This window comes from Eptesicus fuscus, chromosome 18 (assembly GCF_027574615.1).
Source record: "Eptesicus fuscus isolate TK198812 chromosome 18, DD_ASM_mEF_20220401, whole genome shotgun sequence".
Lineage (NCBI taxonomy): Eukaryota > Metazoa > Chordata > Mammalia > Chiroptera > Vespertilionidae > Eptesicus > Eptesicus fuscus.
The window spans coordinates 15,055,850-15,083,109 of record NC_072490.1 but is presented as its reverse complement, the minus strand read 5'-3'; the positions used below and the strand labels follow the sequence as shown (position 1 = coordinate 15,083,109).

Sequence of the window (27,260 nt, the reverse complement as noted above, 5' to 3'; positions counted from 1 at the left end):
AGTCAAGACAATCCCTTCAATAAATGGTGTTGGGAAAATTGGACAGATACATGCAAAAAAAATGAAACTAGACCACCAACTTACACCATACACAAAAACAAACTCAAAATGGATAAAAGACTTAAACAAGTAGTAATGTTTTAAACTGCCATTTGGGACAGTAGTTTTACCTCCATTCACATCTTACCCATCTTAGAGAATTTCAAAGACTGGACATTTTATATAGCAGATAACAGGAAGAAAGTCATTGCAAGAAGAAGTAATACTTATTGAGCACTTATTCTATGCCAGCCACTGTTTTCAGCACTTTTGGTAACCCCATTTAATGCTCACAATAACCCTGTGAGGTAAAGACCAGTGTCATCATGTTATAGATTTAAGTAGATGCATATAAATTTAAATAAATAATCTAAATCGATATTTTAAAATAGATTCATATTATCATAGATGATGAAATGATGCAAAGAACACATAAGGTTTAACCAACCAAATATACTGGGGCTTAATTGAGATTCAAGCCATGGTAGATTGTTGTCACAGTATATTATTTTAACTCAACACTATATTGCCTTGGTTTCCCAAATAAATAAAGATTGATTGAACTAGAAGATTTGATATTTGTATCTTCTCTATTTTAGAGGCAGCATGATGTAGTAATTAAGCACTGCACCGAATTTGCGTGATAGCTTATCCGTGTTATTATGTTGAGTCAGAATCATCCTTCGTGGAATCCTAAAGACGAACAGGGTTTTAGGAAATCACCTTCTTTATTCCCATCAGTTATACCCCATGGAACAGCTCAAAGAGATTGAATTTTATTGTTCATGTAACCCATATTTTTAAAACAAAGCCTAAAGCAGGTCATCCGCAAGAGATGATTAAATAATGAATATGTGGTAGACACTTTGTTGTAGATGAAGTACCATTGGATAATTTACTTATTTATAACAAGCATTTATTTAACTTCTATTGGCTTTGGTGGCAGGCATTGAGAATACAAAGCTCAGTCTTTATCCTTAATTAACTTACAACATAATATATTTTCAGTAGTAAAATAAGCAACTAATAAATAAATTTATTTTTATTTACCCTATGAGCACTGATAGACAATCTCAACTTGTCAACTCAACACTCTCCCAAATCCTGAAAGGTGATCATTACAATTCTCATTTTTAGAGATAAAAAGACTGGCCTGGGGAAGTTGTGTTTAACTGCTCAGGGTTGCAACACTAGGTGAGCACCAAAGCTGGATGCAAGCCCTGTTCATCCTGGCACTAGGTCTGTGCTTTTCTAAGCATCCATGCAGTGCGATTTACTTTGATTACAATCACAGGCAATCCCCTCTCAGCCACCTAGGACAGCCCGACAGGTTTATTTTTGAAGACTCCACCCAGTGATTATGTAGGGAAGCACATTCTCCAGTTATAGAGAAGAACTGGTGAAAAGAGATCATCCAGGTGTGAAATGGGAGTTCTGAGCTTTTTCCTTGGTTTATTCCTGCTTCCATTGTGTGTACACCCATGCTCATTAGTGTTTTTAAGTATCTTCATTGGGCTACGGTAACTTTTTTTTTCTCTCTCTCTCCTTCAGGTATGGAAAAATTGTATCGACAAAGGCAATTCTTGACAAGAACACAAATCAGTGCAAAGGTATGTGTGAGGGCATCTGTACCTTTAGTTCTGGACTATGCTGTTAAATTGAGAGCCCCGCCCAGGTGGAGGTCCAGGCACCTGCTGCACAGGGTCATGATGTACAGTATATGGCAAACCTCTCTAACATTGCCGAGGCTTTGATGAGTTGTATTTCTAGTACCATTGCTCATTAATTTTTTTCATTAACAAACAAAATGAAACTCACAAATTAGAACAAGTACCAAATTGCTTTCAGCATAAAACTAAATTACCTCTTAACAACTTTGGGTTGTCTGGTATGAATGATATCATCAGTGATGCAAATTGATTTCCTATATAAAAATGAGGAACTCTGGGGAAAACTTTCCCATGCAAAACATGTTTTAATTTATCTGTTCTTTAAGGCTTTAGCAACATTGGTTGACTAGGACTGAATTCACTGATGTGTCCACTGTGTCTAAGCTTCAGCTGTAAGCACCCCATGGGATCTCAGAGTTGGTATCTTTTTTTTTTTTTTTTTTTTTTATTTATTTTTTTTTATTTTTTTTTTTTTAAATATTTTTATTGAGGTATCATATGTGTACATATCTTACTATTACCCCCCCCACCCCACACCCACACATGCCCTCCCCCCCCAGAGTTTTGCGTCCATTGTTTATGCTTATATGCATGCATACAAGTCCTTCGTTTGATTTCATAACTCCCCCACCTTTCCCAAACTTTCCCCCTGTACTTTGAAAGTCTGTTTGATGCTTTACTGTCTCTGTATCTATCTTTTTGTTCACCACTTTATAATGTTCTTTACTATCCCTAAATGAGTGAGATCATGTGGTATTTTTCTTTCATTGACTGGCTTATTTCACTTAGCATAATGTTCTCCAATTCCATCCAGGTTGCTGCAAATGATGAGAATTCCTTCTTTTTTATGGCAGCATAGTATTCCATTGTGTAGATGTACCACAGTTTTCCGATCCACTCATCTGCTAACGGGCACCTAGGCTGTTTCCAAATCTTAGCTATTGTAAATTGTGCTGCTATGAACATAGGGGTGCATATATCCTTTCTGATTGGTTTTTCTAGTTTCTTCGGATATATTCCCAGGAGTGGGATTACTGGGTCAAATGGGAGTTCCATTTTCAGTTTTTTGAGGAAACTCCATACTGTTCTCCACAGTGGCTGCACCAGCCTGCATTCCCACCAGCAGTGCACGAGGGTTCCTTTTTCTCCGCATCCTCGCCAACACTTGTTGTTTGTTGATTTGTTGATGATAGCCATTCTGACAGGTGTGAGATGGTACCTCATTGTTGTTTTGATTTGCATCTCTCGGATAATAAGTGACTTTGAACATGTTTTCATGTGTCTCTTGGCCTTCCTTCTGTCTTCTTTTGAAAATATTCTGTTTAGGTCTGTTGCCCATTTTTTTATTGGATCATTTATCTTCCTCTTATTGAGTTGCATAAGCTGCCTGTAGATGTTGGAGATTAAACCTTTATCAGTGATAGCATTTGCAAATATGTTTTCCCATGCAGTGGGCTTTCTTGTTGTTTTGTTGATGGTTTCTTTTGCTGTAAAAAAGCTTTTTATTTTGATGTAGTCCCATTTGTTAATTTTCTCTTTAGCTTCCATTGCCCTAGGGGCAGTGTCAGTGAAGAAGTTCTTGTGGCATATGTCTGAGATTTTGTTGCCTGTGGATTCCTCTAGTATTTTTATGGTTTCCCGTCTTATGTTTAAGTCCTGTATCCATTTTGAATTTATTTTTGTGTATGGTGTAAGTTGGTGATCTAGTTTCATTTTTTTGCATGTATCTGTCCAGTTTTCCCAACACCATTTATTGAAGAGACTGTCTTGACTCCATTGTATGTTCATGCCTCCTTTGTCAAATATTAATTGAGCATAGTGGTTTGGGTCGATATCTGGGTTCTCTATTCTGTTCCATTGATCAATATGTCTGTTCTTGTGCCAGTACCAGGCTGTTTTGAGAACAGTGGCTTTGTAATACAGCTTGAAATCTGGTATTGAGATCCCACCTACTTTATTCTTCTTTCTGAGGATTGCTGAGGCTAGTCGGGGTCTTTTTTTATTCCAGATGAATTTTTGGAGAGTTCTTTCTAGGTCTGTGAAATATGCTGTTGGTATTTTGATGGGGAGTGCATTGAATCTGTAGATTGCTTTGGGTAGTATGGACATTTTAATGATGTGGATTCTACCAATCCATGAACATGGTATGTTCTTCCATCTGTTTACGTCTTCCTCTATCTCTTTTTTCAGTGTCCCGTAGTTTTCTGCGTATAGGTCTTTTACTTCCTTAGTTAAGTTTATTCCTAGGTATCTTAATTTTTTTGGTGCGATGGTAAATGGGATTGCTTTTTTAGTCTCTCTTTCTGTAAGTTCACTATTGGTGTATAGAAAGGCCATAGATTTCTTGGCATTAATTTTGTATCCTGCTACATTGCCGAATTCATTTACTAAGTCTATTAGTTTTTTGATGGAGTCTTTTGGGTTTTTTATGTACAATATCATGTCATCTGCAAATAAGGACAGCTTCACTTCTTCTTTTCCAATTTGGATGCCTTTTATTTCTTCTTCTTGCCTAATTGCAATAGCTAATACTTCCAGTACTATGTCAAATAGAAGTGGTGAGAGTGGGCATCCCTGTCTTGTTCCTGTTCTTAGGGGAAATGGTTTTAGTTTTTGCCCATTGAGTATGATGTTTGCTGTGGGTTTATCATAAATAGCTTTTATTATGTTGAGGTATGAGCCTTCTATTCCCACCTTGTTGAGAGTTTTTATCAAGAAAGGGTGTTGGATTTTGTCAAATGCTTTTTCTGCATCTATTGATATGACTATGTGATTTTTATCTCTCAATTTGTTTATGTGATGTATCACGTTTATTGATTTGCGGATATTGTACCATCCTTGCATTCCTGGAATAAATCCTACTTGGTCATGGTGTATGATCTTTCTGATGTACTGCTGGAGCCGATTTGCTAGAATTTTGTTGAGGATTTTGGCATCAATGTTCATGAGGGATATTGGCCTGTAATTCTCTTTCATTGAGTTGTCTTTATCTGGTTTTGGTATTAGGGTGATGCTGGCTTCATAGAAGGAGCCTGGAAGTGTTCCTTCCTCTTGAATTTTTTGGAGTAGTCTGAGGAGGATAGGTTTTAGTTCTTCCTTGAAAGTTTGATAAAACTCTCCTGTGAAGCCATCTGGCCCCGGGCTTTTGTTTGCCGGAAGCTTTTTGATGACTGCTTCAATTTCTTCCATAGTTACTGGCATGTTGAGCTGTTTAGAATCTTCCTGATTGAGTTTTGGAAGGTTGTATTTTTCTAGGAATATGTCGATTTCCTCTAGGTTGTCCAGTTTGTTGGAATAGAGTTGTTCGTAGTATTTTGTAACAATCCTTTGTATTTCGTCGGGGTCTGTTGTTATTTCACCTCTTTCATTTCTGATTTTGTTTATTTGGGTCCTCTCTCTTTGCTTCTTGGTGAGCCTGGCTAGAGGTCCATCAATCTTGTTTATCCTTTCAAAGAACCAGCTCTTGGTTTTGTTGATCTTTTGTATTGTTTCTTTGGTCTCTATGTCGTTTATCTCCGCTCTGATCTTTATTATTTCTTTCCTTCTGCTTACACTGGGCTTATCTTGTTGCTCTCTCTCTAACTCTTTGAGTTGTTGGGTTAGGTAATTTATTACCATTGTTTCTTGTTTTTTGAAGTAGGCTTGTAGAGCTATGAACTTCCCTCTCAGGACTGCTTTCATTGTGTCCCATAGATTTTGGATTGTTGTGTTTTCATTGTCGTTTGTTGCCATGATGTTTTTTATTTCTTCCTTGATGTCTTTGGTAACCCAGTCATGGTTTAATAACATGCTGTTTAGTCTCCAAGTGTTTGATTTCTTTGGGTTGTTTTTATTGTAGTTGATTTCCAGTTTTATGCCACTGTGATCTGAGAAGATACTTGATATGATTTCTATCTTCTTGAATTTGGAGAGACTTTGCCTATGTCCTAACATATGGTCTATCTTTGAAAATGACCCATGTGCACTTGAGAAGAATGTATATTCTGTGGCTTTGGGGTGAAATGTTCTGAAGATGTCGATTAATTCCATCTGTTCTAGTGAGTCATTTAGGATTGATGTTTCTTTGCTGATTTTTTGTTTAGAGGATTTGTCCAATGGTGATAGTGGGGTATTGAAGTCTCCTACTATGATTGTATTACTGTCAATCTCTCCTTTGATATCTTCCAGGAGTTTTTTAATGTATCTTGGTGCTCCTGTATTGGGTGCATATATGTTTACCAGAGTTATTTCTTCTTGTTGGATTTCTCCCTTTAGTATTATGAAGTGGCCTTCATTATCTCTTGTTATGTCCTTCACTTTGAGATCTAATTTGTCAGATATAAGTATTGCAACCCCAGCTTTTTTTTCATTTCCATTTGCCTGGAAAACCTTTTTCCATCCCTTTACTCTCAGTCTGTATGCATCCTTTTTTTTGAGGTGGGTTTCCTGTAGACAGCAGATATCTGGGTTTTGTTTTCTTATCCAGTCTGTTACCCTGTGTCTTTTGATTGGGGCATTCAATCCATTTACATTTAAAGTTATTATTGATAGGTACTTATTTGACGCCATTTTTATTCTATACCCCTGTGTACCTTCTTTGCTTCTTATTTCTTTCTTTTTTTTACAGCAGACCCTTTAGCATTTCTTTCATTGCTGGTTTGGTGGTGATAAACTCCCTTAGTCCTTTTTTGTCTCTGAAGCTCCTGATTTCACCTTCAATTTTGATTGATAGCCTTGCTGGGTACAGTATTCTTGGATTTAGACCCTTCCTTTGCATGACTTGGTATATTTCATTCCATTCCCTTCTGGCCTGATGAGTTTCTGTTGAGAAATCAGTTGCTAGTCTGATGGGGGTTCCTTTGTATGTAACTGTCTGTCTCTCTCTGGCCGCTTGTAAGATTCTTACTTTGTCGTTGGTGTTTGCCAACTTAACTATAATGTGCCTTGGCGTCGGTCTTTTGGGGTTCATTTTGCTTGGAACTCTGTGAGCTTCTTGGATTTGTGTGGGTTTTTTCTTCCCTATATCAGGGAAGTTTTCTGTTATTATTTCTTCAAACAGGTTTTCTATTCCTTGCTCAGTTTCCTTTCCTTCTGGCACCCCTATTATCCTGATGTTGTTTTGTTTTGTATTGTCCTGAAGTTCCCTTACGCTCTCCTCAATCTTTCTAATTTTTGTTTCTAGAAGCTGTTGTAATTGGGTATTTTTTTCCATCTTGTCTTCTAGCTCACTTATGCGGTCCTCTGCTTCATCTAGTCTACTCTTGATGCTTTCTATTGAGTTCTTTACAGCAGCGATGTCACTTTTCATTTCTTCTTGGTTCTTCTTCATTTCTTCTTGGCTCTTACTCATATTGTCGAATTTGTCTTCCATCCTTTTCAGCCACTTTATGACCATTTCTCTGAATTCTTTCTCTGATAGGTTGTTTGCCTCTAAATCGTTTACTTCCTTTTCTGGTGATGCCTGCTTCTCTTTCCTGTGGGGGCTGTTTCTTTGTCTCCCCATGGTCTCTCTTCTCCGGATGTCTGGTTATATAGATTTCTCTCTCTGGCGTTGATTTAAAGGTATAAAATACAACACAACCAGGCACAACAGACAAGGCACTGAACAGAATTGTATTCACGATATTGATAACCTCCAATAGAGGTAACCACCAGAGAAAGACAAATTAGGGAATAGGAGTGGAAGAGGGAGAGTAAAAAGAAAGAACAACAACGAAGAAAAAAACAACAACAAAGAGTGTGAATCTGAACTTGGGAAAAGAGCAGAAAGAAAGAAAATAAATAACAGAAAAGAAAAAGAAAAGAAAAAAAAAGTAAGAGAGACAAGAATGATACTAAGAGAGAAAAGGGGAACAAACTATATATATGGGGAGTAAGCTCCACTAGAACAACCACTATTCCCAGCAAATTCCAGCAACACGAGCCTGGAGATTAATACAAACTGCAACAGCAGCTAATATCAAGTGAGGCAAGGGAAAACAAAAGTATAAAACAAACAAAAACAAAGCAAACAAAAGAACCAACCAAACCAACAAAAAGAATAATCTAAACAATCTCATAAAAAAGCATAAAAATTCAATCTAATCAACATTCAAGCAAACAACAACAAAAGGCCCGAGAGAAAAATAATTTTTTAAAGGTAGCGTAGAGAGAGGTTTGTATGGATTTGGAGCAGGGGGTTGGGAATTAGATATATAAGTAGGGTGAAGTTTTAGCAGGGAGTAAACTGAAAAAGTAGGGAAAATCTAAAGCCTGAAAGGGTTAAGATAAACTGGGAGCAAAAGGGGAAAGGTTAGGAGAGTGATGGCATAATGTTAGCTTTGAGATAGGGTAAAGCGATTGTAAGGGAAAGATGCAAATCGAATGTAGGACACTAATCCAAAAATAAAAGAAAGAGAAAATCAAATGACATTAAAAAAAAAAAAAAAAAAGTAAAATAATAGTAATAATAGTGCTGATTGAAAATAAAAATGTAATAATTAAAAAGGTGAAAATCAAGTGAGGAAAAAGAAAAAAATATTAGTTTCTTAAGTAAAAGATGCAAAAAATGAAAATAAAAAAATATGAGAATAAAAAATTTAAAAAATTGAAAAAAGAATTGAAAATTAAAAAATAGGAAGACTAAAATGTGCAGTAGCGGCTGTCATTCACTTCCTCTATTATTCTGTTTGGTACGCCTTTTTCCCAGTCTGGGCGGTATTTCAGTTCAGCTTCATTCCAGGGCTCCTCAGTGTTGGAAGCCAGACCTGCTTTTTAAGCCAGCCCTATCTTAATTTCTCGTATTTATTTTTGATTACACCAGAGACAATTAGCGTTTCAGCCCCTGGGTGGCAGTGTTTCTGAATTGACTTCCGGGCCTCTCTAGCTCTTTTTTCTTTTTTTTTTTTTCCCCTTCTATGGCACTCACTACCGGTTTGTGGAGATGTGCGCCTCAGGGCTGCCTCTCTGATGGTCACACGCAGCTCTGGCCCCAGGTTCCGAAAAAACACCTTCCCCCTGCAGTCTTTCAGGGTTTCCACCTGGGTTTGCCTCTGTATTGGGCTTAGCAATCAGAGTCGGAAAGAGCCCAGGTGTGCGGACCGTGGGTCTGTGCACCAGGCTAAGGAGCCTGCCCCTCTTTGAAAATTCTCAGTCTGACCCTCCTCGTCAGATTAAAATGAGTTGCTTTCAAGAGGTCACTTCTGTTAGCAGCTCAGAAGACCCCCCTCCTCATTCAAGGATCACGGCAGTTCCAACTGCCGCTGATTTTTCTAGGCACAGACCTCCCGGCTCCTGCCGGTCCTGCGGCTGCCGCGCTTCCCTCACCCAGCGCCTCCCTCACCCACCGCGGGGATCAGAAACCGCAGCTTATTTCAGACAAAATCTGACCTTTCCGTGGTGCAGTGAAGAGTTTCTTTGAATCCAAATGTTTGCGCTGATAGGGGACCGGTGGTCTGGTGCTCCCAGCAGTTCAGTGTTAGCAGTTGTCGCGGAAAGTCAGGTTTCCAATAAAATCCTCCTTTCCTTGCAAGATGGCGAGGCGCCCGGCGAGCCCGCAGCTCCAGGAGGGGACCCAGCCCCTGTGGGTGCTGCGTGGTCAGAGGAACACTGCCCAGCACTCCCCCGCCTTCTCCTGGAGTTTAGCTGTCCCTTGGCTTGCCCACATACACTCCCTCTGTGAGCCTCTGCTGCTCCGACTCTCCGCCCCAGGAACAGACTCCAAACCCGACTCTATTCCGTCGCCATTTTCCTCTCAAGCCCAGAGTTGGTATCTTATTAAGGATTTTTCTTTTTTCTTTGTGGAGGGGGAAAATATTGTTGAAGTTATTTGACTATGTCTATGGCTCATGTTTCTTCATGTCTTGGAATCCAATACTCTTAAGGGTTGCATTATATTATTTATGAAATCTATATAGTCTCTCTTTCATGACTCAGTTCTTACTGGAAAATTGGAATGCTTCCTGTAACATGTTATTTGTTGTTCCTCTAAACCAGTCACTTTTATGATACTGACATTGACAAGTAGGGTAGAGCCAAGATCATTCTAAACCCTATCCCTATTTCACATATAAGTATAATGTGCAAAACTTTTAGGAATGAATACTCATACACTGCAGATCACACACTTCATATCTCTTATAAACTTACAAAAGCACTAGGTATTCAGGTACTGCAAGAAAAATAAATAATAAGACATGGTTGCTGTCTCCCAATAGCTCAATTTCTAGTTGAAAAAGCAACCATCAAGAAAACCAAGAAACTAATACTAATCAAATTATTAGGATTAGTATATCAGCTTAATATTTGTGATAATGTAATTAACTTAACTGTCTGGTTAGAACATCACCTCTCCACTTTGTAACTGTGTGATCTGTGCTCAAATATAGGTAACAGGTACCTACAAGAGGGGTATCTGCAAATTATTGTTTATAGAGAATATGGAGACTGCTTTGGGGAGAATTAAGTTTATGAAGGCAAAGTACAATGGTAAGCTTGAGAAAGGTTGATGTTTAGGAGAAAGAATTTCAAAATATAATTGATTAGACCCACATATCTGGAAGGAAGGAAGGAAGGAAGAAAGAAGGAAGGAAGGAAGGAAGGAAGGAAGGAAGGAAGGGGAAGGGAAGGGAAGGGAAGGGAAGGGAAGGGAAGGGAAGGGAAGGGAAGGGAAGGGAAGGGAAGGGAAGGGAAGGGAAAGGAAAGGAAAGAGGGAGTAAGAGAGGAAGGGAGGGAGCCACCTAGGGAAATCATTTAATAGCAAAAGATGACTTTAAGGGAGGGCAGAAGGTTGTTAGACCTTTTGCCTTAAGGGTAGTGTGAAGACGTGAAATGATCCTGTGGTCATTACACACAAAGGAGAGCCTCCAATTGCCTTTTCTGGCTTCAGCATTTGGAGCCTGTGGATAGCAGTAGCGACTCTGAATCATGACCTTCATTAAGCAAGTTGCTGAGGTTGGGAGGAAGTATGACATCACTGAGGAGTTCAAGGAACTGATAGGACAAGGCATTGAAACAACCATCTAAACAATTATTGAAATAATCAGTGATTGAAGCAGGAGTAATATTGGAAAAACTGACCGATTCCCGAAGGTGTTTGTGGAGAAATAGGAAGAATGATACCAGAGGTTTATAGACCATGGTGAAAAAGAAGATTCATTGGTTATAAAACTTTATGTTGTGAGATTATAAATTAGAGATTTTAGATAGGAGGGAAACCATATGGAATTAGGAGCAAGGTGGCGGCGGGGGGGGGGGGGGGGGTGCGGCTTTCATTTATAGTTCCAGGGGGAGAAGGGATATTAAGAAAAACAAACAAACAAAAAACACTTGAGAGAGCTACAAAGGAATAGTGTCCTCAGGGCATTAGGTAAAATAGAAATTAAAGCAATTTTCAATGATAGGTTATATTCTTTCAGGTAGCAAACATGATGACATGTAGGCCATCCAAAGCTGGTTTCTGTGAAACTGGTTCATCCATTCTGCTTAGTACCATGATACATTGGTAGAGACTTTACAAACATCAGTATGGAGAGAACAATAAAGGAGATATTATTGATACTTGTAATTCCACTGAGAATATTGTCCCAAGTACTTTATTCAAACATATTGTTTTAAATGTGTATATATGCAGACTCTTAGCCCTCTTTTATTCTCTACACTAGAGGCCCGATGCACGAAATTCGTGCAAGGGTAAGCCTTCACAGCCCCAGCTGCCGGGCCCTTATGGACCCAGCTGCCTCTCAGCCCCGCAGCCCCACCCTCTGCCCGTACTTGCCTTGGCCTGGCGCTGCCTGCATCTGCCCCCACACACCCCTGGCTCTCCGGTTCCACGGATCCCCCCATTGATCACCCCGCAGAGTGTGGCCTGGGCCTCCCTCTGTGGGGCAATCATAGGGTGATGCCTGGGCACCCGACCAATCGCATCACACCCGCCTCCGCTGGCCTCACGCCAGTGGGTGTCATAGCGTGGCCATCAGGACAGTTGTTCCATTGTTCAGCTGTTCGGTCGATTTGCATATTACACTTTTATTGTTATAGATTGGAGCAAATATAGGAAACCTCCCGAATTCTAGCTTATGGAGCACCTACAACTGTTATATAGCCTTGTGATGATAGTCATTAAAACATGTCCACTATGAAAATTATCGGAAGTTAAATAGCTATAGAAGAATGTAAAATAATGTGTACAGTAAATATGGAGCTATGTAAATATTTGAGAGTCATTATTGCTCTTATTTGAGAGACATATGGCTATGTCTGTGGTGGAGCCAGACTGTCTGGTTAGAACATCACCTCTCCACCTTGTAACTGTGTGATCTGTGCTCAATTACTCAACTTCATTAGGTGCCTCAGTTTCTTCATCTAAAAAATTATATTATGTCTGAGTAATATTGATGCAGATAAATAATAATCTAGATAAATAATATTAATGAGTAAATGAGTTAATACATGGATGATGCTCAATAATACTTTGGTTGTCTGTCCTATAAAATACTGGCAATATTAAGCAAAACAAGAATGTTTATTGAGGCGGTGGGATTATGGGTGATAGATTATGATTAACTTAAATTTCTCCAAATCTGTTATGTTGCCAATTAAGGGGGAAAACCATAGCAAAATAGTTCTTTGTCTTTGTAAAATAATATCATATGAAACTAGCAATGAATTAGGAGAGGATTTTACCTTTGCTTCTTTAATAGGCAAAAGTTGAGTTCGTCTTAACCTTTGCTTTCTTTAGGAAAGAATGAAAAGGGTGTGTGGGGTGGCTTTTTCAAAAAAAATCACGGAGAGCATTGAGCCTGTAATTAGAGAACACAAATTGGATTTGGACTTTTCCTAGACACTTTCTTCTAAATCATTTGCAACTTTGCCTCCAGACTAAGACCATGCAATCAAAACCAAATATTATGAAAACCGGATTTATTAATTTTGCTTCTAAAGAAATGGTATGAATTCAATTTTTCACAGGCTGTTGAACATGTGGCATATTATATGCAAGTTAGTGTTTAGAGGGATGAGAAATTGTATGTACTAGTCTCCTTAGAGATGAAAAGAAAAGGCATCAAAATTAACCGTGCTGTATTAACCCCAACTCTAGACTCTTAGTCTACCTTAGCATCTAAAAGAAAGGATTTTGTTCTGTCTGTATCCCACCCCACATATTATTTCTAATTTAGCATATTAAATATTTTAGAAGGTTCTATTGTTATTATTGTTGTTGTTATATGTTAACTTTGAGAAGTCTTTGTAATAAATGAAAAAATATACTTATAATATGTTTTGGGAGTTCTGTGACTGCATATTTTTCCTCAAAAGTGTTATATAGTTATGTACAGGGTGAGGCAAAAGTAGGTTTATAGTGGTGAGTACATGAAACACAGAGTTTATTCTTGTATTATTTATTAATTATTGTATTATTTTCCATATGAACAACTATAAACCTACTTTGCCCCACCCCTGTATTTACTCAATAATTGTTTGTGATCACTTTTAATATACATATTAGGCAAAAGTAAAACTATCCACAAATGTTTAATAAAATAGGTAGCCTTGCAGTTTTAAACATATATTTAAATTGACTGCATTTAATACTATAACCTACCTGTCTAACTCTTTCACAATAATTATTTTTATTGGAAGAAATTTAAATATTTTTTATGAAGTTTAGTGTAGCTTAAATAATATGGTAGAGCCCAATCGGTGTGACTCAATGGTTGAGCGTTGACCTATGAACCAGGAGGTCATGGTTCGTTCGATTCCTGGTCAGGGCACATATCTGGGTTGTGGGCTCGATCCCCAGTGTGGAGTGTGCAGGAGGCGGCTGATCAGTGATTCTCTCTCATCATTGATGTTTCTATCTCTCTCTACCTCTCCCTTCCTCTCTCTCTAAAAATTAATAAAAAATATTTAAAAATAATAATATGGTAGAGATACATTGCTTTTGCCCATAATCTGAATATTACTTTTAACTAATCCATGTCTTATAGATTAATAGAAATCCTTATGTCCAGATATTCTTCTCCTATCTTTCAATTCCTTATTTTTAACATCAGACTTATATTAATATACATAAAATGCTCTCCTCATATCTCTCCTGGGCTATGTCAAGTATTTCTTCCAAAATTCACCTTCTCAAGAAGCCCTCAGGAGACTCTTCCTATCCTATCTGAAAAGTTTACACCACCTCCTCCTTTGAGTACCATCAGGAAGCAAAGATCCTATGCTACCTTACCTCTCATACCGTTGTGATTAGTTTGAGTCCTTCATCAAGATTATAAATTACTACACTTGATCTTAGCCAAAAGGCGAAAAAAAAAAAAAAAGATTATAAATTACTCAGAATACAAATGGGCAAACCTACTGGCAAGGTATGGAGGGAGCAGGATGGAGGCTTTATCTTTCTGGGATGCTTTGATGCCGCATCTATGGAAAGAACAGACATGGCTAGGTATATGTCTTCTAGGCCTGTGAACACCGGGGCTACCAAAGATGTACACATACGCGTTTCCCAGAGTCATTCTTGAAAAGTAAGCATTTATACCTAAGAGTATTTATTATCAATGTAGAATTATTCTTTTTCCTGGTTTGAAGTTATCTATTTTTGACTGATCCATGATTTCACAAATATATCGGAAATGATATATTGTACTACATCTTTTAAATAATATGCAAAATATAATAATGTGAAATAGACAAATATAATATGGGGATGTTCTGTTTATTACAATTTATGTGAACTTGCAAAAACATAATATCTTTTCCAATATAGGATTTCAAAAAATATGGATTTTTTTAAAAATCCCACTTAGTTCTTCAAGGATTTTCCAATGAAAGTCTATACCAAGAAAATTTCCAAAAAACAATCTAAGTTTTCTTGGAAAAATTACAAAACATCTCTAAACATCGCTTTTCTCAACTGTCAAATGAGGTCATCTATACCTATGATTTTAAAAGTATTTTTCAAAATTACATAGAGCCATGTTTGTAATGTGTCTGGCACATACATCAGGTGATTTTTTCTATGACTGTGGACCTAGATTTCTTCTCATAGGAACCATACTGTCTGGAGCTCGTTCATATCTTTTATAATTTAATGCAGTCCTGAGTACATATTACGTATTCAAGGAATGAGTATTTTATGAATTGACGTGTGTTTGTTGACAATAGTTTTGTTAATAATGAAAAGTTAAAGAACATTTCTTTCACACATTTTGGTGTTGGCTATATGAGAGCCCTCACGATTTTTTCAAGGCCGATAAACCCGATGTCTTTGAGTAAAAGCACATTGCGTCACAGTAGCAGGTGGTGGAATTCATTGTAATTGAGTTGGATAGGTTCTGAAAACCAAATGCGTCTTACTTCACCCTTTGTTGTACTGTTTACTGTGTTGTTTTATAAGTTCAAAAGTAAAAAGAAAACAACAAAAAATCTGAAGAATTTTTGCTTCCTTAGTGTTGGAAACCACAGTAAAAGCATGAATTGTCATTTAATTTGGTGGCTGCCATTGTTCTTGTTGACTTGTTGGTTATTCATTTTGCTAATAAAGTAGTGATTTTTTTTCTTTAGTAAAGAAATGAGAACTTTAGAGTATGAAAGAGAAAAAAAAAACCCTCATGAATATGGCATTAAAAACAAAACAAACCCAAATCCCAAAACTATAAAAACCTAAATGGAAGCTGAAAGATGAATGTATCATTTGTTATGGGTCTGCAAGTGGCTGTAAGTGGGATCAAATGTCTCTTTACTTATAAAATATTGATGATATAAAGTCCCTATTTCATATGATCTTTTAAAAAACTGGTGTGGTTTTCTTCCTGTTGTAGAATATAAGAAAATAGCAAGGTCTGCATTTAATTTGTACTACTTCTGTTAAGAAAAGGGCAGTTCATTTAAATTACTAGGCATCCGGATAGACCTACTGGTCATTCTGCTCACATCAGCCCTGAATTGGAAGAAATCTGTATTCACGAAGTGTCTTTGGAATACCTCTATGCCACTTTTGAAGATACAATTTCTCTTTTTTATTCACTTTTATTTTAGTTTGGTATACAGTATTATATTAGTTTCAGGTAAACAATATAATGATTCTACATTTATACATCTTACAATGTGATCGCCTCACTAAGTTTCTGTAATTGTGAAAACATCACAATATTATTTTAATAATCCAATCACAAAGGTACTAATATTGTATGATTCTACTTATATGAGGTACCTAGAGGAGTCAAATTCATACTAAGAGCAGAATGGTGTTTGGCAGGGTCTGGGGCTTTGGGGAGATGGGGAGTGAGAGTTTAACAGATACAGAATTTCTGTTTGGGAAGATGAAGTTCTGGAGATGTTGGTGGTGATGATTGCACAAAAGTGTGAATATATTTAATGCTGTTGAACTATACACTTAAAAATTTGTTAGAATACTATGTTTTGTTATTTTATCACAATAAAAAGCAAACCAACAAACTCACAGAAAAGTGAGTATAATAATGAAAGTAATTACAGATATAATTTCTCTCCCAAAGAAAATCAGAAAGCTTAAGCTGCAGATACCACAGCTGTCCACATTCTCAAGATGTGCCCACTATGGGAACGCAGGAGCTGAAACAGAAGATTTTAGGAAAGCAACTGCTCACAATCTCACTAGCCATTGGATTTGAGGGTGATGTGAAAAATAAACACATTTGATATCGTACTAAATGAAATCAAGTGGCAAAATCCCATGAGAAATATACTATAAGGCACCTTGGAATTTGTCTTTGTGCCACTATTGTTAAAGTAGATAATTAAAGTGAAAACTGTAGATTTTTATCGAAGGAATGACTGAAAGAAATTTTTTTCTGAATAAGGGAATTATGTGGGGTAGAATTTAAAACCCCATTTAAAAAAAATGCTGTTACAACACTGTGGTTAAAACGTTTCTCCAGGGTTCTCATGAGATAGTTTTGATTTCAAGAGGTTAAAGTTCAGAAAATCTCTAATTTCATATATATAATATAAAGAAGTTATGGCTAATACTCTACCTTTTCATAGAGAAACAGATAATGAAATTGATAATGATTTGATTGGAGGAAAACTTTCTTACATTTTATTTTTTAAATGAAAATCATATGTATTTAATGTGTACAACATAATTTGACATGCATATGCATAGTAAACAATTACTACAGTCAAACTAATTAACATATCATTTCTTCACATGGGTACCATTTTTGTATATGTAATGCGAGCACCTGACATCTATTCTCTTAGAACATTTCCAGTACTCAATGCTGTATTATTTACTGATTTTATGCCATGTATTAGATTTCTAAACATATTCATCCTACATAAAAAGCAACATTGTACCTTTAAATCAACAGCAATGAATTTCTTCTGCTTTTTTGCCTGTGGTAATCACTTTTGTGCTCTCTGCTCCTATATACTTGACATTTTTATGTTGCACATGATATCATGTACTTTTTTTTCTTTTGTGTCTGACTTATTTGACTTAGCACAATGCCCTCCAGATTCATCCATGTTCTTCCAAATGGCATGATCTCCTCCTTTCAGGCTGAACAATATCTGTGTGTGTGTATCACAATTTCTTTATTCATTTATTCATAAATGGACGCTTATGTCTGGCCTATTGTAAATAATGCTGAAATGAAGATGAGAGTGCAGGTGTATCTCTTTAAGAGATACTGATTTCATTTCCTTTGGAGATATACCTAGGAGAGGTATTGCTGATCATATGGTAATTTTATTTTCCGGTTTTGATGAACCCCCATACTGTTTTTCATAATGGCTTTTTTATCAAATTACATTCCCACCAACAGTGTAAAGGGGGGTTTCCTTTTCTCCACATATTCACCAGCAATTACCTTTTTTTTTTTTTAATAGCCATCCTCACAGGTATGAGTTATATTTCATTGTGGTTTTGATTTGGATTTCCAGGATGATTAGTGATATTGAGCATCTTTGTAACTAAGCATTTCCTGTTACATAAACCAAAGAAATCCTAGAGAAGTTGTTCTGCCATAGATAGTGGTCAGGGACTTTGAGGTTTTCTTCTATTGTGAGAGAATAATGTAAGACAAGCAATAATGAGTAAAATTGCATATACAACTATCAAATGAAAGCACAAGTATATATGTTTGAAATCTCTGTGAAGAGTAAATATTGCTACTTTGCATCATTGTAATTGACCTATTATGTTCCTGTAACATGGACTATCATTATAACTATACTAGGGGCCCAGTGCATGAATTCGTGCACCGTGAAAGGAACTGTGGGCCGTGAGGCTGCGGTGGGCACAGGGGTGGGTCTCAGCCCATCCTCAGTGCTCTCTCCCAGCCCCTCCTGCTGTGGCCCCCGGTCCCATCTGCCAGCAACCCTGCTCCCGCCACATCCCCGCTGCTCACACCCGCTGACGGCACCAGCCCTGGTTGCACCTGCTGATGTAGTGATTGGGGCCAGTGCCAGCAGCGGGTGTGAGTGGGGCTGGTGCCATCAGTGGGTGCGAGCAGCAGCTGCTGCCCCGATCGCCCCTCAGGAGCAGGGGGAGGTGGAGAAGGCTTGAGGGGTGATCGGGGCCAGCAGCCGCCGCTCGCACCCGCTGACAGCGCCGAGTGATGAGGGCCGGCGCTGGATGCCAGCAGCAAGTGCGACTGGTGGCTCTGGCACCAGCAGTGGGTGTGAGCAGGGCCAGTGCGAGCACCCAGCAGGACCACAGTGCACGGGAGAAAAGAATTTTCAGTAACCACCAGAGGCTTGCCCTGATGACAGCGACCAGTGCCCTGCCTTGGTCTGTCGCCCCTGCACACTTGCTCCACCATCCCGCCGCAGCCGATGCCCACCATGTTCCACACTCTGCCACCTGCTGCCACCACCCGCCACATTCCACGCATGCCCCCTAGTGGTCAGTGCACGTCATAGCAACTGGTTGTTTGGTTCAGTTGTTCAGCCATTGAGTCTATTTGCACATTAGGGTTTTATATAGAGAGACACAACCTATTACATTGTCCAATTCAGTTTATCTTTCCTCTCCTTATGTCCTTCAAAATTTACTGGTGGAGGGCCAATTCTGTAATTCTGGTTCTTATTGGGGAATTTTTTTTTTTTAAATGACACTTAGTGTCATTTTCCAGATACAAAGTTTCTATTATGTAAGTGAACTTTTGTCGACAATAAAAAGTCAGCATGGTACATGAACTGGTGAAGACACCAGACGTGATGGCAGACCAGGGGCTGGTTTACCTGATTTGGAAGAAAGATTTATGGTATCTCTTTAACCCGTTTTTTGTTTTTTGTAGAAGCAGGGACTATCACCTAAATTTTTACCTTTTGTGTTTCCCATCTGAATTCCCTTAAGCAGAGGAAGTAAACTCTTCAATGAACCTACCAACCAACTAATCATCTAGTGAACAAAAAAAATTAAATTAAATTAAAATAATAAACAGGAAGCGAATCCAAACAAAGAGTTAGGAATAGGGACTTTGGCTGGTTTACCTAGGACAGAAGAAAACCTTAAGGGAATGAGCTGGGGAATAAGTAGGTCATGAGCTATAGTTCTCAGAAATACGGTAAGCTGTGGTTATGGAGGTAGGAGATACATCTATACTAATATGTTGTGCAACCCAGTTTTGATCAAATAATTGTTCAGCATACTGGCATCGAGAAGCCTCTTAGAACATCCTGTAATTCATCAAAAGGGCAAATGTGTCTAGTAAAGAATGTTGTTTGACTGCAACACTGCTTAAAAGTATTTAGATGTGAATGTTTTTTAGAAGAGGCTAAACCACTCTGTTATTTTCTTAAAACCAGCCCATTTCATTTATTTATGTACATGTGTGGCCCCTAAAGTCATACACATCTTCAACTTTCAGTAGCCTATACCATTGTTCAATGGATATCAAGTAACTTTAAGAGTTATTATCTTCCCCATTTTACTGATGAGAAAACAAATCTGGAAATGCTGAGTAACTTCTCAAACACCATATAGCCAGCATTCAAATAGAAATCTAAGTCTGCCAAGGCAGATCTATCCTCTATTTGCTTTTCCTCACTCCAAATAACCCCCATAAGTAAGACCTGCAGTAAATGACCTTGGATGTTAGTAATCACAAGCAGACACAAGCACAGTGTTTTGAGTTGGTGCAAAGGCGGACAGTTTGGAAGTAACATGCAGTAGTTTTTACCCACCCACTTCCACGCCACTATAGACAGTATGGATCCGGCGTTCTAGTTCTGTTTTGTCATTGAATACAGATGTAAAAGAGCATGCAGATTGTGGCTTGAAAACAGAGGCATCTTTTGAAAATATTTTGTTCATTTTATTTAGAGTAATTTTCTTTTTTTTTTAAGAATGGTTTTTCGTTCACTTCAATTTTATACTTAAATTAGATTGACAAGTGTTTAGCTTTCTACATGTTTTAGCTTTAAAGTGAGCATCAGTTTAATCGATTTTATGTGGGGAAAATATCACATAATTAGGGATGGTGGCAGGCAGAGTGCAGTTGCCAAATTCTCTTACTCTCCGGATTCGGGATTCAGAAAAAGGCATGTGCTCTCTTAAAGAGCCCATGTGGTCAAGTTTCACAGCAAATGCTCTCTTTCATCTTATTTAAGTTCGGTTTGGCTTGCCTCCCTTGTTTGCTCATGGGAATAAGGTTAAGACCTCTGAAGAGACCACTTTATCCCAATTACTTACCCAGCCTCCCTTCTTTTCTTTAAATAGCTTGCACTTAGTTGTGCAAAGTGTTTGGGGTCATTATCTCCTTGATGGATGCACCCAGGAATAAACAACTATTTTCTGTTTGGATTCTGAAGGTATGATCAAGGTTAATCAAAAAAGACTTTTTTTTTAATGTTTTTAGTTTACCCATGAACCAGTTATTATGGAAAAACACCCAAATGTCTGCTAAGGTCAGTTTTTTTCTTTCTCAATCTGTTTTTTTCTCAAAGGTTCTTCCCCTATCTTCATAATTTTTTATTGTCTCAAGTGGCCTTCAAATCTCTAACTCCAACCCAAAGGCTATCTAGTCTCTCATTTTGGGGAAAATTTTAAAGAAACCTTGAGCATCTGTGCTTAGTTTTTTTTTTTTTTTCAACAGATCTATTCAACAGGCACATGTTTTACTACGTCAACCTCCCTAGAATCCCCTGCCCCAGTATGGGTCTCCCATTTTAGAACATTTGGATTGTAACTCCAGGTCTTTCTTGTCTGGTCTGTGAGAGAGATGTGACTCAGGACTGATGTTCTACTTCCAGATGCTGATCTCATCCCTTGCTCCTACTTATTGGGACTATTGAGAGGATTATTTCACTTCTCCAAAATCATCATGTGCATTTGGTTTGTTTTTGTGGATGGGATTTTTGTCAGAAGTACCATAATAGCAAGGCATCCACTGCATATATGTAACCCAAATGAACTCACTCTCGGGTAGGGCATGGCTGCACTTGGTCAGGTTTATGTCCCTAGGCAACTATGAAGTCCCTGTGCGTTGGTATCTATATTCCTCCAGAGTTCACAGTTAGACTTGACATTGCCAGAGTTCCTTGAAATTTTTGGACAAATAATGGAAAGAAATTAACAGCTTTTTCATTTGGTTTTAATTCCATAGTGAAAGCCTTACCTGAAGCCCTGTGCTGCAACTGGTTTCATTCAGGCTTTGCTCTCTAAACATTCTGTAGATGGTTGTTCAGAATTCCCAGCCATCATTAGCTAACTGCAAACATGTGGAAACACAGAGGCTATGACCTTCAGATCCACTCTAGAAATATAAACTTAGTCTCTGACTTTAGAGAGGAAATGCTTCTCTCTCTCTCTCTCTCTCTCTCTCTGTCTCTCTCTCTCTCTCTCTCTGTCTCTCTCTCTCTCCCCCTCCCTCCCTCTCTCTCTCGCCACAAATTGGGGCTGTAATATGTGCATCATTAAAACTTGACCAGGTCCTTGCTCCAGGGAGCAGCAGCTCACTTAAAGTGTGCAGAATTTTTTGTTTTTTAAGATACAAAACATGGGCCCAAATAAAGTGGAAAGTATTGATCATTGATGATTATTGATGAAACTTTATCAAAAATTTAATTTAGAGAGACAGTGGGATGCCTCCTATCTGTCAGCTCTATTTAAAAGCAAAGGTATTGATTTATGACTACCAAACAAGAGTCACTCAACCATCTCATATCATTTTTTTTCTAAAAAAATAATATTTTAAGTGTGGAAAATCTAGACACATGAATATAACTTTTGCATCGGATTACTGAAATCTCTGAAATAACATAAATATGCAAAAATGGGGAGTGACTTAACTCCAGTGAAAGCAATGGAGTATTTTATAACCATTTAAATGGTAATTGTTAAGATTCTGAGGTAGCATGGAAAACTGGCTAGAGTGGGAGAAAGAAAAATAGAAAAAAAATGTATACTCTGCTAATAACTAGGTCAAAATATTATTTATGATGACTACTGAAGATACTTTTTTTTGATAGTATCACTATAAGTTGACATTTATGTCTTCTCCTCTGGATAGCATATTCTTTGAATGAGGGGCCATATTTTACTATACCTGCAAAACTAAGAGCTAGCATTCAATAAGGGCTAATAAGTATTTCTCAGTTAATCCATGAAAAGATAACAAATGTCTAGAAAAACAACAATAATGATTAATGTGAAAATAATTTGACAGTATTAAAATGCAACAAGGAGAAAAATGTTCATTTATTCTATAACGAGACAGTTTAAGGATGAATTATCTTCATTAAAATTCAATTACATGTGTAAATTTTTGGGTCTCTGTCATTTGCAATGATATGGCAAAAATGGTAGACTTCTAACTACTTATTATGAAATATAAGGCCTTTCATGACCTGGCCTGTCCTATCTCTAGCACCAGGATGACTGTACTTTTATATAACATGAGCCCTGCACAACTCTGAAACTGACGGAGCACTCACATTGTAGTCCATGTGAATTGCACCACTAGAGTTGTACAATGAGTAGCCTGTGGCCATACTGATGACTCTGGCTAATTCTCATCTCTTCCCACCATACCCAACTATTTCCACCTCATATGCAAAGACACTTGGGTATCTGTTCTCTTTGCCTGAAACCGTCACCTGTCCCCCATCTATATATATATAAAAGCCAAGCAACCACAGTGACAGAATGACTGGAACGACCGGTCGTTATGATGCAAACTGCTGAGGCCAACCAGCCCAGTTGGGGCCCCAATTGGCCCCCCAACCTCCTACGGCCCTGCCCCCAAAAACCCCCCCACCCTGATGGGGGTAGGGCTGGCCAGCCAACCTTCCACGGCCCCTCCCCCTGGCTGGCCTGCCGGGCCAGCTGGACCCCACCTGTGCACGAATTCGTGCACTGGGCCTCTACTTTTATAATAAAGTCTGGTATGTATTGAGCATTTACTAAATACAAAAATTACACTAAGACATTTTTATATATTATGGCACTCTTTTCCAAATTGTTTTACTTATCATCTTCATTTTATAAGTGGGAGAGACAAGGAACTGGTCCACATCTCTACAACTATGAAATAGCAGATATGAGATATAAATTCAGGTCGGCTTTGTTCTAAAGCCTGGTTATTCTATCTCATCCCTCCCCTAGGCTGTCTCTGTGCTCTTCCTTGTCTTGCAAGATTCAGCAGAGATGCACCAAGTCTTCAAAGCTTTATTTTTCCCTCTATCCCTGCTCAAGCTGACTTAGATGCCCTTTTTCTGTATGTCTTAATAAAACTCTCAGTTCTCCCAAAAGTCTAGCCAGCTTTTAACAAACTGGGTACAATCAGTGACTTTTCTTTCATGTTCCTCTTACACCATGGCCTTATCAAGAGCAAGAATTATACATTTCTTCAGATAATAAAAAAAAAGACTACATCTTATTTATTTCTTGTTCACCATACTTAGCAATGCTTGACACATGAAGTAGTTACCCAATGAGTATCTGGAGAAATAAAATAATGAATGGCTTAACCACATCTTAGGTTCTCATTACATGGATGTAGCACCAAGAAATCATCAAGCATGTGATTTGGGTTGTGATTAGAAACCAGAATAAATTTGTTGCCATTTATCACCCAGCTGCAGTTAGCACAAGTTCTTGTTAAGAACTCTTGGGGTTAGGGTTCTTTTGCAGATTCCTTGTCTTGTTTTAAAACAGTGCTTTAATCATGTCCCTTAACTACTTTGGGACTTGCTATTCCATTCCTTATCAAGCCTGAATCCCTCAGTATGGCTTTAAAAAGCCACTGAAATATGTCTCAACTCACATTATTTTTCATTCTGTTCCAGCATGTGCCTTTAATGTTAAGAGGCAGTCACTTTACTCTCCCAACATCATGGGTATACCACCCTTGGGTCTTTACTCAACTCATCCTTACCTCCCAGAAGCCCCTCCTCTGTAGCCTTCTTCCATTGTAAACCAAACTTGAATTACTGGGTAATTTCAAATTCTACGTTGCCAGTGCAAGCTTACCTGTTTACCTTAGCTCTTGGTAAAAATCTATTTTCTATGAATTCATATTGCCCCTATCCGATAATTTACCATCTAAAGATATTGTTGACTGTTTCCAGCAATGCTTTAGTTATGCTAGCATGGTTTTCCCTACAAAATTATTAACAAACACCTTGCATTTCTCTTGTTGTTTAAAACCACAAGGTATTGAGTTCCCACTATGTGCTGGGTGGGGTCTATGCTGCATGTTTTACAAACATCTTATCTGGAATAGATTTGAGTTGCCCTTTGGTTAATGACAAAGGAGAAAAGCTTTCAAGGGAGAATTGATTAAAGTCAAAAGTTGGTTTCTGAAAATAACTTTGACCTAAATTTAACAGTGATTCTAATGATTCATGGTTGTATTTGAACAGACGACAGCATACAACTATTTCTGTGCTTGGGTGTTTCATGCGACTTTAATATTTAGTACAGAGCATATGCGCAGAACAGTTTTTGCTCTCCTCGGATAGTTGGTGCCTCTGTGAGTCTCTGTGTTTGGTCTACGAACTACTCCATGTTAAAATACCTCGACCCCATAGTTAGCCCAACACGTTGCCAACATCTGCTGTTGGTTATAAACAGAAACCTGGGAAAAGAGTTTGCATTGGTAGGCATGAAAAAGTAGGAGTTATGGACCCTCCTCACAGGATCACTATATATGAAGAATAATACCTTTTAGGCCTTTATTTGGGGACTATTGCTCAATCATTTTCCCATTTATAAGAATAATAACTATGAGATTTTCATACTCTGACTTAAAAGTTGAGGGGTTCCACTGTGTCTTAGGAAAGAATGAGAACACATGGGTCACAAGACTAAGTGCAAACAGAAATTTCATATCTGCCCACGTTAGATATTTGTGATACATTTAGTGTCGGCCTCCCTTTTCTTATATTTCCTAACTTTTTATTCAGATTTATTAAAAATAAAGGCGAGGGGAAGAAAAAAATGGGAAAGCCTACACCATGGAAAGGTTATCTTCCCTATCTCTCAGCAGATGCTCCTTCGAATCATTAAGGACATGGAGAATTGCTCTGTCATTTTTATATTATGCTGGTTAGTAAATAAGTACATCACATATTTCTAAGTTATGGGTATGAGCATTTGAAAAGGGTAAAAAAAAAAGCAATTTATTCTTTAGCTGCAACATGTAATGAATGTAATAGGCACATTTTTATTCTCCTGACATTATCTTTTGAATTAAATTATTATCTAGAGACTGTAAATACTGCTTGAATTTAATCGTTGCAATCTATGATACTGTCCACAAGTATTCCTGGAATAAGTAACTTAAATAGTCTTAAAACTTCAAGATGTAATAGCAGTGTATTAATGTAATTCCACTTATTTATAGTTTCCACTTGATCTGTGATCCGGGCTGCTCTATTGTTTCCCTTTTCACAGAGAAACTGGCCTGAAGACTTGAGGATTCACATCAAAGGCCTTACAGGGGAATCAAAACCTGGCACCAACTAAACAAAACACAAAAGCAGTGGCGGGCAGCGCTCTATTCCTGCCTGTTCCTTGTAGATCAATCTTGGACAAAGGCTGTCTAATATTTCAAATTCTGTGGCTTGTGAACAATCCCGTGTGCCATGGGCCTCCACCTCTGGCATTTAGAATGCATATATATGAGCCGAGGGGTATTCTGACAATCCATCTTTTCTATAATCGCTGCAGCCGTTCCAAAAGCCCTTAGCTGGAGGATATATTTGGAAAGCGCCGCTTTTCCGCTCTCGACACATTCAGGTAACCATTCCAAAGCTGCTAAGGTTCCACTTGAGAGGGAACGCGCTATTACCGTGTGTCATAAATGGGCCCTATTATAGGCAGCCAGACCCCTGAGCAGCTATTTCCAAAGGAGCAGCCCGAGATTTGATTATACGGGTCTCTCTCCCAAACACATCCTTTCACATCTGACATTTACACTGGTTGCAGATTTTTATGTAACTCGTTAGAGAGCAGTCTGAACCTTAAAAAGGTGTTAGTCTTCCTAGAACCCTCGGGCAAAGGAAAGTCTTTTATTGGACTGAAACGTTTGGAGTTGAAAGCCGCACTTGTCTGATTGGAAAGAGTTTCAGGGAACGGATTTTGTTATTTTTCTAAGCGAGGCTACAGGAATTGAGCTGGAGATATCACTGACCAAAAAGGAATTTTTTTTTTTTTTTCCCCTCCAAGAGCTGAGAACCAAAGGAAATGACTCCAGTGTTTAAAATCCCTTTATTTCCTCTGTGGCCGGTATCTGTGCAGCTGAGAAGAATCATTCCAGTTGGCCCCCGCCCAGACTTTATGGGAACTGAGATTAGGAAGTTGTATGGTCAGAATAGTCATTGTACAAATTGCTTCCAGTCTAAAAACCTCCGAGTTCTTGACAAAGCCATGAGTTTTTACATTTGATTTTTTTTTTTTTAACATGGGTGACTGACCTATCCCTCATTAATTACCCTGCGAGGATTTCTTCAGTTCCTTTAGTAACTTCTATAAATTGTTTCCATTTCTCTTGGGTGGGGGGAGGAGGCGGGGTTTGTGGGAGAAGTGTGCAGGGTGCCTGTAAATTGCCTCTTTGTGAGACACCTACTTCCGTCACCTTCCATTTGAAGTAAAATAGTGCTGGGCCACAGGGAAGCTTATAAACATGTGCTTTCTTCCTTTCCTAATTTCATTGTACACTTTTCTTCCTGCCTTGCTTTTTCAAATCTGAGCAGGATGAGATGCCGGATGTGGCCTCAAAATTCAACACCCATCACTTCCTTTGGCATGATCATGCTCTGGGGAAAGAAAAGGGGGGTTCGTCAGTCCGTAAAACACCCTCCCCAGTCCTCGGGATCTTACCCAGTTCCTGTATTTCTCATGCCTAGCATCACTCCCGGCATGTTTAGAGGCCCTTAGGTGTACTTCAACAACCAGTAGGCTCAAATGGTGGCACCTGATGGTACCAGACATTTTGAATCGGCAAGAGAGGAATCTATGGCACACTCTAAAATGTCAGAATTGTTCTCTGAATTTAAAACTATGCTGAGGCTCTGGTTGGTTTTGTTCATTTGGTTAGAGCATCAGCCCACGGGTTCCATTACTGGTCAAGGGCATGTACTTCGGTTTCAGGTTCA

The 27,260-nt window shown here is 38.3% G+C and overlaps 1 protein-coding gene across 8 annotated transcripts in view; it reads left to right on the top strand.

Annotated features, from left to right (window-relative positions):
* The window catches only part of RBMS3 (RNA binding motif single stranded interacting protein 3), a 643,143-nt gene that overhangs the window by 198,971 nt on the left and 416,912 nt on the right, over positions 1–27,260 (top strand). For all 8 annotated transcript variants that reach the window (XM_054708096.1, XM_008153779.3, XM_054708097.1 and 5 more), the window contains exon 3: positions 1,591–1,649. In XM_054708096.1, the coding sequence (XP_054564071.1) occupies positions 1,591–1,649 (59 nt within the window). The remainder of the gene's footprint in view (positions 1–1,590; positions 1,650–27,260) is intronic.